This window comes from Aspergillus clavatus, genomic scaffold (genome assembly GCF_000002715.2).
Source record: "Aspergillus clavatus NRRL 1 1099423829800 genomic scaffold, whole genome shotgun sequence".
In the NCBI taxonomy this organism is placed as follows: Eukaryota; Fungi; Ascomycota; class Eurotiomycetes; order Eurotiales; family Aspergillaceae; genus Aspergillus; species Aspergillus clavatus.
Window position 1 is genome coordinate 1,771,386 of NW_001517099.1, and position 12,534 is coordinate 1,783,919.

Genomic DNA, 12,534 nt, shown 5'->3' on the forward strand with positions numbered 1-12,534 from the left:
TTCGTTGATATCGTCCCGTCCAATAAAACGCCAGTCATGGTAATTACATAAGCAGGTATATCGCGATGTCGTTGAATTTCCAGTCGAAAGCTTATCATTATTGCACCTCCCACGTCTGTCTGCCTCTTAAACGCTTTTTACGCTTATTTGGCGAAGGCGATTCAAAGATGGATTACCAGGTAAGCTTCACGTGCATCTCACCTCAACATCTAAACCAGGACCAGGTCTAACTGCCCATCAAGAACCGAGCAGGCTCCAAATTCGGTGGCGGTGGTGTCGCATCCCACTCCGCAACAAACGCAGACCGTCGCGAGCGTCTCCGCAAACTCGCTCTCGAGACGATCGACCTAGACAAGGACCCGTACTTCTTCAAGAACCACGTCGGAAGCTTCGAGTGCCGTCTCTGCCTGACGGTCCACCAGAACGATGGCTCCTACCTCGCCCACACCCAGGGCCGCAAGCACCAGACGAACCTGGCGCGACGTGCGGCGCGCGAGCAGCGCGAGGGCAAGAACCAGGATCCCTCGATGCTGCCCGGCGCGATGGGTGTGCAGGTCAAGAAGCAGACGATCAAGATCGGGCGGCCCGGCTACAAGATCACGAAGATCCGAGACCCGTTGACGAGGCAGCTGGGTCTGCTTTTCCAGCTCCAGTACCAGGAGATCACGCCGGGTGTCACCCCGCGCGTGCGTTTCATGTCCGCTTTTGAGCAGAAGGTCGAGGAGCCGCCAGACAAGAACTTCCAGTACCTCGTTGTTGCGGCGGAGCCGTATCAGACCTGTGGGTTCAAGCTCCAGGCAAGGGAGATTGATCGGAGGGACGGTCGCTACTGGACTTGGTTTGATGAGGATAGTAAGGAGTTTTGGATTCAAATCATGTTTAAGACTGAGCGCGAGGAGCGTTTCAGTGGTGTTCCGGGTCTGGCACCGTTGGAACCCAGAATCTAATAAAGTCGCTGATGAGGGAGTACGGGTGCTTCTTGAGCAGTTTTTCATGGCATGTACAATTCAACTGGGGCTTCTGTTCAGGCGTTATTGTCGGGTCTTTAATGCATTATCAGATTGAGTTTGTCGTCTTGTTTGAATTGATATGGGTTGCCAAGCACTGTCTACTAATTTACATGGATATCCTTCCCATTCCTTCATGTAGTTTATAGGAGTAAGATTTTGATCCCTCGGAATCCATAGATGGTATGAGGGTTGATCTATGGCTCTTTTCAAGGACTACGGATTACAGCACATCCAAAACAGCTCAATTACAGATAAACGGATTGGGCATGGACGCCATATGTACGATTGGGATAGAGGACCAAACAGCCATTTCAACCATGATATGCACTGCATATTTTGTAGGAGTTTGACAACCAAAGAATAATGCATTTGTATGTGGTCCACTGCTGCTAGGTACGGTTCAGACCTAGCAGCTGTCGTCTTGCGACAAAGAATAATGCATATGAAACAAATATGCTCAGGTCATGATCACAGAAAAATCCGGATGCGCTATGTGCTTATGATGAAGACCAAACGGGACGAATATTCACCGTCTGGAACTGAGGATGGACCACTGCTAAGGTTTCCGCGCAAGCCCGCCCGCTCTGAGAATCCCCGGTATGGCTCATCCACAAACCCAGACGTTCGAAGGCCAGCTCTTAATTTCAGTTCGCCTGGAAGGCATTGAATGCCTTGTATGTGTATCCGATGAACGGGAGGCTCATCTCCGCCTCTTGCTCCTCCGGCATGGCACGGGCCTGTGCACGATGGATGGCGCTGGTATCTTCCTGTGGAATTTCATCAATGGGGAAGTAGGAAACGTCAATGTTAGAGCTAAGCTTCGGCTCGAAGGGAGCACGGATATTGCGAAGCTGCTCCCATACCACACCACGGAAGAATGGGTGATTTTTGATTTGAGTAGCACCGCCAAACTGGCCACCTTCGTTTCCAATACGGTGCTCGGGGTCACAAAGGAAGCTGTAAATCACAATCAGTATTTCGAATCGAAAACAAGAGGGCACTAAAAAACCCATACCTTCTAATGAGTCCCTCTGAATCGCGCGAGAGTGTAAGTTCCTCGGGGAAGTATAAACACTCCCTCCAGTTGACGATCTTACGGTATGTGTCGGTGGTGTCCTCGGCACAGAAGGGGGGCCAGCCAACAAGACACTCGAACATGATAGCACCAACAGACCACCAATCGCAGAGGTAGGTATATCCTTGACCATTGAAGATCTCGGGAGCAATGTAATCTGGTGTGCCGACGGTCGAATAAGCCATAGCTCGGCGGGATTTTCTCCAAGTGTTGATCTGTCCACGGTTCGATACCGTCAGGTTGATCGCATCATTGAAGTACCCGGAATTGCGATTCTTGTCCTTCGACGTCGAGTTCTTCAGGAGATTCTGGTAGTATGAGTTGTCGTGGGTCTTCTTGCCTCCAGTGGAGAGACCGAAATCGGTGAGCTTGACATGACCGCCGCGGTCAAGCAGAATATTGTCAGGTTTGATATCACTGGCAAGGTATAGATTAGTCGCTGACAATTTACATTGCAAATTACAGAGCGCAGCAACGAACGAGAGCGCGGAACATGTCTCGCAGGGAGGCAACTTACCGATGAAGGAAACCAAGCTTGTGGACGGCCTCAATAGCCATGACGATCTCCGCCATATAGAATCGTGTGATGTCCTCGGAGAAAATCTCGTACTTGATGAGCATGGTCATCAGATCACCACCGGGTAAGAACTCCATGAGCAAATAAAGATAAGCACTGTCTTGGAACGAGGCATGCAGCTTCACAAGCCACGGGTTGTCCTTGGAGTCAGCCAGAATATCACGCTCGGCACGAACGTGAGCCAGCTGATCCTTCTTGAACATCTCGGTTTTTATCAGCGACTTGAGGGCATAGATCTTGCCATCAGTCTTCCGCTGTACAAGTTTGACCTCACCAAAGGCACCCTTTCCAATGATCTTGATGGTCTGGAAATTCGACGGCGTCTCCTTCGTCCGTAGGAATCGGAGGAAAATGGACTCCTTCCGTGCAGCAATCTCCCCCTCCTGACGTTTCCGATCCTTGGGGATGCTGGGGTCGCGGATCATCTTGTCGAGTTCAGCAGAACTGTAAAAATGAAACTTGTCAGCAATCTCCATCGGGTTGGAACATGGATTGGCTCAATAAGTACTTACCGCATGTTGCGGTCGCGTGCCCGTTCAATGTTTTCATGGAAGAACACATTCACCAACTCCTTTGCTGCCTTGCCACGCTTGTGAACATTTTCCGAGTAGCGCTCGGGGTAGCGCTGCAGCTCTTCATTCTCAGCTGGGGTTCGCGGACTCCGAGGCATGGGGGGGGCTAGATGGCTCGGTTGCTGCTGTCCGGGGGCAGAAGAGCCGGCGGTGCGAGGCCTCTGAGAAGGAGACGCAGAACGACCGAAGAAACCTGTGCGCGGAGAATTCAAGTCCTGGTTCGAGAATTGCTGAATGAGCCCATTGGTCCCGTCGTTGGCGTTGTATGCCATCCGTGACTGGTACGCGGGTTGGGGGGAGGCCAAATTCTGTTGACCATAAGGTGCCTGGGCATACTGGGGAGGATAAGGGTTGGCCATGAAGTATCCCTGGTTGTAACCGCCATTATTTTGAGCGTTGACATAATCCTGAGGGGCTTGATTCTGATAGATCGGCTGAGGAAAGGCGGAGGGGGTCGTTGGGTATGCGCGGTTGTTGGCCGCTGCATTATTGTATCCATTCCGATCGTTAAACCCAAAATTCAGGTGAAGACGATTATTGTTGGGATCCATCTTGCGACGTCCTTCCCAGCTACCAGGCCGTTATAGACGGTTAGGAGGAAAACACAAAAGGTGTTTTTTTTTTGTCGAGATGAAGAAGCGAAGAGTTGTAACCCAAAGGGAGAGGGAGCGGGGGGGCAAAGCTACTATTCAAAGAAGCGGTGGCTCAGGGTCAGGAGTAGTTACGAGGAGAGAGGGGGGGAGAATAATAGTGGAGAGGGGAGAAGAGATCGCACGAGTCTCCGAGTGTCCACAGATCAGGGAAGAAAAACAATTCTGACTGGAAGAGATCCGAGAAGGCCAAAGAAGAAACAATGAGCGTGTCAGAGAGAGAAATGGACCAGGTTGATACGGAGTCTATGTTGAACCTATCAGTCGATACTATCCGTAAAAGTGTTTAGTTTACTCCGTACAAGGTGTACAATAGTACAACTCTCCAGAGCCAAGACAACCAAGGCAGTCAGGCACCACTCCGGCTATCATGTGATCTAGCGAGCTAGTCCATTCCGAGTCCGCCCGGATAAACATCGCCCCGCGGAGCTTTCGAAGTATCCCGAACTTTTTTGGCTGGTCACTGGCACTACGGGCTGGTCATGCCGAGTTATTCGGGTAGAAATTTGCTTGCGGTTCTCCTGAAACCCTATTCCAATCTTGCTTGATATCATAGTCCATATACTCGACCGGAGTTCTCTCATCAATCCTACACTCGTCGTTCTCGTCGACTCTACCCCAACTCCGAGCCATGGCGGAACCCTCCGCGGCCACAGAAAAGGCTCCCAATGCCTCGACAAAGCCTACACCAAAGCCAGTCAACCCGGCATTCAGAATGCTCGGTAATACTCAGGATATTCGATGCGTTGTCAATTGTCGTTAATAGTCTCGCAGGAATGCCAAACTTACGGTTTAAACTTCCGTCTCGCAATTGGATGATCTTTTTTACAATCACCGGATCCTTGTCAGCTGCCATCATCTATGATCGTCGCGAAAAGCGCCGTGTACAACAGAAGTGGAGTGATTTGGTGGCGCATATCTCGAAAGAGATACTCCCTATCGACGAGACACGACGGAAATTAACGGTGTATCTGGCCGCCCCTCCTGGCGATGGGCTGCGTGTTGCTCGCGATCATTTTAAGGAATATGTCAAGCCGATCTTGGTCGCCGCAGCTCTAGATTATGTGGTTATCGAGGGAAGAAGGGAAGGTGATGTGCGCGCCATGCTTGCAGAACGGATCCGCAAGCACAGAAGAAAGGCCGGCGAGCCTAGCTCGGTCGTGGAGGAGATCGGCAACGAAGATATCATTGCTGATGCAAGACAGAGGATTGGCGTCACAGAAGAACCGGGCCCCAAAGGAGACTTGGTCATTGGACGACACACCTGGAGGGAATACATTCGGGGTCTCCATGAGGGTTGGCTCGGGCCGCTTGATCCCCCCCTTCCTCCAGTGACACCTACAGAGGAACCCTCGCCTTCTGCGGAAGTACCAGCGGCCAGTGAACCTGCCGACGGCGCACCTGTGGCAGAATTTGTTGAAGAGACTACGGAGAAGAAGGAGGAACCGGAGAACAAGGACGAAAAGCCAGCCAAGCCTACCGGACCGACACCAGCATACATCTTTCCTGCCGAATATTCATCACACAGCCTTCCCGCCACCCTTCCACAATCCTTTGAGAGCTCCGTTCCCATCCAGTTCCCCCATCTCCTGGGCTTCCTTAACACCCCCATCAGACTCTATCGCTACTTGAACCGACGCCACCTGGCCGATGATATTGGACGAGAAGTCGCCGGAATCGTCCTCGCCTCGTCCAGCAGACCCTATCAGGACAATTCCTTCAGCTCCGACTCCGAACTCAGCGGTGCGAGTGTCGAAGCTGGCGCATCCCCCGTTTCCACCTCCGATGACTTGACCGCTTCCTCCAGCTACGAGCAGCAGACCGTCCTTGAGCACGAAGAGTCCGAATGGCACAAATCGGTGCACAAGAAGGACGAGACAAACCCGGACAAGGAGCGCGAATGGCTCAACGAAATCGTCCTTGACCCCCGCATCGCTTCCCGCATGCAGCGATCCCTCCTGTCCCCCGAGGACGAGGCACGCTCACAGCGCCTCGCCGAGAGTACAGAATACATCCTAGGAGAGGAGAGACCCATCCCCGTGCCCTTCTGGAAGCGCATGTGGGTCAAGTACGGCTACGGCGAGGATGAGGAAGCTCTCAAGATGAAGCCGATTATCGGTAACCTTGACGGAGAGGATGGCCTATGAGCTCCATGACAACGGGTCATTCGCTTCTGCAGCTTTCATGTGTTCGGAAATCTCAACTGCTTGAATGTATTATAGCCTCCTCCTAGACTGTATATTATTGCGACTGCAAACGATTCACAACATCCTTGTAGCCCACCCTCATACAGAAATAGCTTCGTCCTATTCAAGCTGCCCGAGTTCACGAAAAGGTTTGTGTATTATCTAGGAACGAGTTTATCCATCTAGACGACATATGAAGCGGCAACGATGAAGGCAGGTATACAGCAATATCGGATTCATTGAAAAATAGCCAAATCCCAAGTCGAAAGCAAAAAGACGCGGGGAAGATTTTGAGCATCCTACTCTTACATGATTCGGTTCGTGTGAATTCGCTATTGTCGAACTAGATATTCTTTTGTACTTCTTGTATGTCCTCATCTGCGGATGTGCCTATTTCTTCTGCCATTTGTTTGATGGTGAATCGAGTGTTAACGAGGCGGCGGACCGACTGAACTATATCCCACCAAAGAGAGACTCGTGGGACTCGTAACTCATTTGAGGGGTGATAACAGGAGAAAGTTTTCCCTCGTATTATCCGGCCGGAGAGTATGTAGTCGTGGGGGTCATTTAGCTGAGCTGGAACACCGACGATTCAGGCCACTTGTTGCTGGCCTTCTCGGCATATGCGGTCTTCGCAGCCTGGTCACTTCCCCATTCGTGAAGCATCTCCAGACCCGCCAGCGCCGTCTCAATGGAGATGTCGCTCAGATCAAGTGTAGAGGTGAGGTCCTTTTCGCATTGGGCTTTGGATTCTGGCTGCAGGAGCTGGCGGCATATGAGGCCGGCTTGTGTGTGTGGGGCGCTGTCCTTGTGGGTCGAAAGGAAAGACTCGTTCCATTTTCCAAGGTCCTGCGACTTGGGAAGGAGTTTATCGAACTCAGCATTGACGACCTCGGCGACCTCGGGTGAAAGGGGCTCTGACAGACTGTCAAGGGCTTTGCGGAACCGGAGCTGTTGGACGTGGACAGTGGAGTTGGAAGCATCGATTGCATGGGCAGCGGAGAGACACTTGAGCGCAAGTGCGAGTTTATCTAGAAATCATGTCAGTCAATAATAGCAAAGGGCATTGTTCTCAAGGGCCGAACTCACTCTTTCTCAGGTATACCTCAAATCCAAGGCATTGCACCTCGATGTTCTGGGGGCTGTACTCCAGCAAGGAAGTCAAGAACTTAAGCGCATCGGCCAGGGGATCTTGTGTCTGGACGAGCTTGGTGCCTAGCGGATCTGGATCCTCTTTCTTCGTCTCCGTATCAGCGCCCTTAGCAGTGGCGGCAGCAGCCTTCCTCGCCTCGCGCTTGTCAGCCTCGATCTTTTCTAGGCGCTGCTGTTCCTTCTTGGCTTTCTTGAGAGCCTTCTTCCGCTCGGCACTGTCCGCATCACCCGAGGCGTCAAGGCCGCTAGGCAGGGGCCCATGAGCCAGATCAGGCTGATCATGAAGAAGAATATATGCCTTGATGGCAGCAATAGCCATTCTGGTATAGAAGGGATGTTCGCGTAAACGATTCTCCCATCGTACCATGTCAACGTATGCTCTGATCATCCCCTTGCGGAGGGAAAAGCTATGGAAATCGAACTGATCTTCCTGCCAGACGTCGAAGATGTTGTACACACCGTTGAAGCGCTTCAGAGCGAGCCCAAGCTTCTTCTGTCTCAAATATGACTCGCCATCCTCGGTCAGGTACCAGATGCACTGCATCTCATGGAGATCGCCCAATGCTCCTCCAACGGCCTCATTCCGGGTGAACTTGCTCATATTGTCGAGGGCCTTTTCGTTGTCATGGTTGCGCAAGTGGTACTTGGCCGCCTTGGAGTTGATATATCGGTCCTTCTCATCCAAAAGCCGGGCCTTCTCCATCTCCTCCGCGGCTTTCTGGGGGTTCCCATAGTGCTTCCATATCCTAGCCTTGGTCATTTGGTACTCGACAGCTTTGGGGGCGAGTTCAATGGCCTTTTCAACATTTTCCATAGCCTTGGCCAGGTCGCGGCTGAGGTGGTAGTTGTAGTGTTGAGCCAGGAAGTAATGAGCCGAGGCCATGAAATCCGTTTTCTTATCACCATTGGCCTGTTCATCGGTAGTGCCATTTGATTGCGTCGAATCACCGCCGGAAACGTAGCCTTCCACCAGCTCCTGCACTGTGTCGCGCTTTTCGGGATTGGTGTACAAAGACTTGATATTCGCAAAGAGGGACGGCACGCCCTTCTTGAGCATACGTTGTAAGTATGCGTCGGCTGCCTGCTTGAACTCTTCGCCCTCCAAGAAATCCAGCGGAATCCTGCGAGAGGCATCACCTCGGGGATGCTTATCGGCCCAAGTATCATATACAGCCTTGAGCGCCTTGTGGTCGCCCCCGGAAATCCCCTTGGCTCGGATCAGACCGTCGAAATAGATCGAGTTCTCCGGGTTTCGGTCTAGAAGGGCAGTGTAGGCCGCCTCAGCTTCGACCTTTCGGCCCAGTCGCAGAAGATAGTCCGCCTTCATTTCCATCACGGCGAGAACATCCGTCATCCTGTATCCTATGCTTTCAAGGTGCTCCAGAGCCTGTTCAACCTTGCCCGCTTCCGCCATAATCATGTTTTTGTACAAGACAGCCTCTGAGTGCTCCATATCGGACACTGGCGGCTGTTGCTTCAGAGTCTCTTCGTATGTCGTCAGAACCTTCTCCGCCTCTTCCAGATCGCCAGCCAGATGGTGCGCAATCGCCAAAGCTGTCCAGTTCTGCCGAAAGCCCGGCCGAGCTTGCAGCATCGCACTCCTGCTCTGCACATATCCCTGGTAATCCCGCATCTGCATCTGGAGCAGAGCAAGATCGCGCTGGATTTGCGGAGACTCGGGCTCAATCCTTAATGCGAATCTATACGCCTTGATCGCCTCCTCGTAGTTCTTCTCCGCCCGGTAGAGCAAGCCGTAGACATGCCAGCAGACATGCGACTTCATGTCATTCCGGAGGGCTTCCTTGGCCAGCGTGAATGCCTCCTCCTGTTGTCCGATGTTACTCATGATCAACGCTTTCATCGCCTGGGTTTCGCCATGATTAGGGGTTTTCCGCAGAATCTGATCAGCGAGTTTAATGCCTACACAAAAACGCAATGAAGTCAGCCGTCTCAAGTCAGATCCAGCTGTACGGAAGGCCTTGGTGACTCAATTTGGGCACGGAACGGAACCCACCCTTTTTATACTGCTTGGTCTCATAATGGCGAACCACCTGTCGGAAGGAGGACGCATCCTTGGAACTCAAAGGCTGCGGCATGGTGGCTGTTGTGCAAGGTTGGCGGAGGTGAAGGTCCTGCCAAGTGACTTACTTGTGTGTAGATAGACGAAGCTGGGTGTTGTGCGGGGAGTGGGCTCTTCCGGCCGGAAACAACTAGATAGGATGACGACCAGGCGACCAAAGGTGGTCTTCTCCCGAGATCGCTGCGGGCAACAACCTCAGATGACAAGTTGCTTGTTGATCTTGTGATTTAATTTTACACAGGCCCTGTGATTCTTATCTCCAGTGAATATTTGAAACACAGCTGAAGGCCAATTCTTGCTATTCCGCTTTGCGACCGCCCTCGCTCTCATCCAAAGGCTGATCGGCGCCAGACGAAATAATTATCCGAGACGACAACGACGCTTGCGTGCAGATGCAGCACAGAGAACCCTGTACGAGAAGCAATGCTTGTTTGTGCGACTCTTCTATTGTTCTTATCAGGTTATGGAATCTTTCTATTGCGTGCCATTGGTGGAATGGAAGCTTTACTCGTGTTTTCAAATTGACTATCAGTACTTAACGTAAATAACAGGATGCAACAATCAACGCCCTTAATATGCAATTATCGTACAGTTATATACACTTGTATATGAGCATCACATCCTCAATTCATGGCAAAATCGGCCGAATCAATAGATCACCCAGATGCGGAAGAGGCTTGTGCAGTATCTTCCGGTAAGAGTAGAGATTCAAGTAGGTCTGTAGGCGCTCGCGCAGTCATATCATCAATGTCGTCGTCTTTCGCGCCAGCTGTTGAGAGCTTCCTCCCAGGTCATAGCTGAGTCGTTGCATCGTTCAGTGACCAAACCCCATGTTCGGGCACGTATGATTTCTTCGACCGTGCGCTGGTTTCGAATCAAGTTGGCTAGTGACTCGGTTCGTGCTTCTCGGGGGAAGAATCGTGCGGAATACGGATCTAACCGCTCATCAACAACTCGCTCTCGGTCCCTGGCAGATTCTGTCTCCCGCAAAATGAGATCTGGATCGTCAGGGTCTGGACTTGTCGCCACTCCAGCGCAGTAGTTAAGTACGTCAGAGCGAGTTTGCCACGACGGAAACAAGACATTATCTTTGAAGCTCTGACACGCCTCTGGGTCGATCGGTTGTGCTCTAGAATCCGTTTGGCGCACTGCAGTTGATGAGGGATCAAACCCCTTCTGCGCAGGAGTGACCAGGGCATTGAGATTTTGTGTGATCGAGTCATCAATCGTGCCTCTGGAAAGCCGAAGGAAATCTGCTCGAGTTAGCGCACGCCTACTGGGTTCCCAAGTCCGAATAGATCGGAACCGAGCGTACCTCTAAGCACCCTTTCGTTGAAACAGAACTGGGGACTCAGCCCGGGAGCTGATGTCGACGATGTCCGAGACATTCCGCCTACTGTAGAGGCCCGTAGCTCAGCCTCTTTCCCAGTTCTAGACGGTACCCAAAACCAGTCCAGTTTGTTGAAGGCTGGACTAAAACTTAGCAGGCTAGGTGTAGGTGCAACCGCTGGGCGGGATAATCACGAGTTGAACAGCAGCAGTTAGTGACTTGAACTGGCTGATACGGTCTCTCAAAAGCCTGAAATTGGAAGTTTCTCAAACTATCATCTGATATCGCAAGCTTGCTCGGGCTGTGAGAAGTCATGAAGCGGCGAAGCGCGGAGGGCATAATGGTGTCAGACCCAGCTGCTAGAGTCCTCTTATCGATAGTGACTAAGCTGACTTTATTAGATAGCTTCACAGATCACGAGACTGCGTGAGCTTTGACGCGTCTCATATAACATCTCGTGTTAACCCTGCTGATTCTGTCGAATTTGAATTTGAAAACTGTGCTTAGAGTCTTCATCTAGAGCTCCTCATTCTCTTCTACTCAGATTTGCATATTTTACTCTGCTTTCCTGGTCAATCTTGGGGGTCCCAGTACAGACTCGGAATCTATCCGTGGTAGCTCCATTGAAAGTTAGATACTTATCACCTCAACTTCTTGCTTAATCCATCCTTTTCTTTTCATTATGCCTGAATTAGCTGAGGTTTCCCGGATAGTGCACTTTCTTTCAGAATATGTCGTTGGAAAAACTCTTACCAAAGTCACTACGACGAACGATGATATCGTGTACGGCAAGGCTGGGACCAGTGCTTCGGAGTTCCAGAAAGCAATGGAGGGGAAAAGGGTTGTCTCGGCAGGACAGCAAGGCAAATACTTTTGGATGATCATGTCGGAACCTCCCCATGCTGTCATGCATTTTGGGATGTCTGGCTGGCTCAAGTTTGACGGTGTTGATACATACTACTATCGCAGCGACAAACATGAAGACGAGGAATGGCCACCCAAACACTGGAAATTCCTTCTCGAAACAGACGGAGAGCCTAAAACAGAGGCTGCTTTCGTCGACGTTCGCAGATTAAGTAGGGTCCACCTCGTGGACTGCCCAGCAGAGGATATCCGCAAATATAGTCCCCTCAAGAATCATGGACCAGATCCGATCCTCGATAAAAACATTCTCACTGAGGAGTGGCTGGCGAAAAAGATCAAGAGCAAGAAGGTCCCTGTCAAGGTCTTTCTTCTGGATCAGGCGAACATCAGTGGAATAGGGAACTGGATGGGGTAAGCTATTCAATCACGAGCAGCTCAACCTACGTTTGAAACTGATTGTTATCCAGCGACGAGATCTTGTACCATGCAAAGATTTATCCGGAGCAATATAGCAATACCCTTACTGATGAGCAGATCAAACAGCTCTATTCTTCGATAAATTATGTCTGCACAACTGCAGTGCACCTGCTGGCCGATTCGGAACAATTCCCTAAGGACTGGCTGTTCAAATACCGTTGGGGTAAAGGAAAGAAGAATCATACCTCAGTCTTGCCCAATGGGGAGAAAATCATCTTCCTGACTGTGGGAGGCAGGACAAGTGCTGTAGTCCCAAGCGTTCAAAAGAAGACTGGCCCCGTTGCTAAGGACATTAGCGAGGAAGATATCGATGTCCCAAAAAGTGAGACAAAGCGGAAGCGTGCGACGGCCGTGGAAAAAGAGGAGGAAGTGGATGGTGTTGAAGAGAAGCCCAAGCCTAAGAAGCAAGGATTGAGCAGACGAAGTAAACCATCCGAGGATGCCGTGGAATCAAAAGCAGAGTCAATCACGCAAGGAAGACGGCGTTCCACACGTTTGAGGAAATGACGACCCCAATCGCATCTTGGATGATCGTGTTTCATCCCCACACATGTCAATTTC

General features: G+C 51.2%; 6 protein-coding genes across 6 annotated transcripts; 3 read left to right on the plus strand and 3 right to left on the minus strand.

Moving 5' to 3' along the window:
- Positions 1–65: 65 nt before the first annotated feature.
- Positions 66–947, plus strand: ACLA_050920 (spliceosome assembly protein PRP11; the record flags this gene model as incomplete). Its single annotated transcript, XM_001272045.1, has 2 exons — positions 66–179; positions 243–947. 2 exons carry the CDS (start codon positions 66–68, stop codon positions 945–947), a joined length of 819 nt encoding a protein of 272 aa, XP_001272046.1.
- A 707-nt stretch (positions 948–1,654) lies between these two features.
- On the minus strand, positions 1,655–3,785 carry ACLA_050930 (serine/threonine protein kinase CBK1; the record flags this gene model as incomplete). The annotated part of the gene is made up of 4 exons (XM_001272046.1): positions 1,655–1,967; positions 2,026–2,502; positions 2,603–3,106; positions 3,175–3,785. 4 exons carry the CDS (start codon positions 3,783–3,785, stop codon positions 1,655–1,657), a joined length of 1,905 nt encoding a protein of 634 aa, XP_001272047.1.
- A 730-nt stretch (positions 3,786–4,515) lies between these two features.
- ACLA_050940 (Tim22-complex subunit TIM54) lies at positions 4,516–6,031 on the plus strand (the record flags this gene model as incomplete). The annotated part of the gene is made up of 2 exons (XM_001272047.1): positions 4,516–4,606; positions 4,659–6,031. The coding sequence occupies 2 exons, from the start codon at positions 4,516–4,518 to the stop codon at positions 6,029–6,031; spliced, it is 1,464 nt and encodes a 487-aa protein (XP_001272048.1).
- A 606-nt stretch (positions 6,032–6,637) lies between these two features.
- On the minus strand, positions 6,638–9,318 carry ACLA_050950 (peptide alpha-N-acetyltransferase complex A subunit NAT1; the record flags this gene model as incomplete). Its single annotated transcript, XM_001272048.1, has 3 exons — positions 6,638–7,101; positions 7,160–9,142; positions 9,237–9,318. 3 exons carry the CDS (start codon positions 9,316–9,318, stop codon positions 6,638–6,640), a joined length of 2,529 nt encoding a protein of 842 aa, XP_001272049.1.
- A 728-nt stretch (positions 9,319–10,046) lies between these two features.
- On the minus strand, positions 10,047–10,690 carry ACLA_050960 (MIX23 family protein; the record flags this gene model as incomplete). The annotated part of the gene is made up of 2 exons (XM_001272049.1): positions 10,047–10,555; positions 10,618–10,690. The coding sequence occupies 2 exons, from the start codon at positions 10,688–10,690 to the stop codon at positions 10,047–10,049; spliced, it is 582 nt and encodes a 193-aa protein (XP_001272050.1).
- Positions 10,691–11,314: 624 nt separating this feature from the next.
- Positions 11,315–12,480, plus strand: ACLA_050970 (putative formamidopyrimidine-DNA glycosylase; the record flags this gene model as incomplete). Its single annotated transcript, XM_001272050.1, has 2 exons — positions 11,315–11,907; positions 11,964–12,480. 2 exons carry the CDS (start codon positions 11,315–11,317, stop codon positions 12,478–12,480), a joined length of 1,110 nt encoding a protein of 369 aa, XP_001272051.1.
- Between the last annotated feature and the right edge of the window lie 54 nt (positions 12,481–12,534).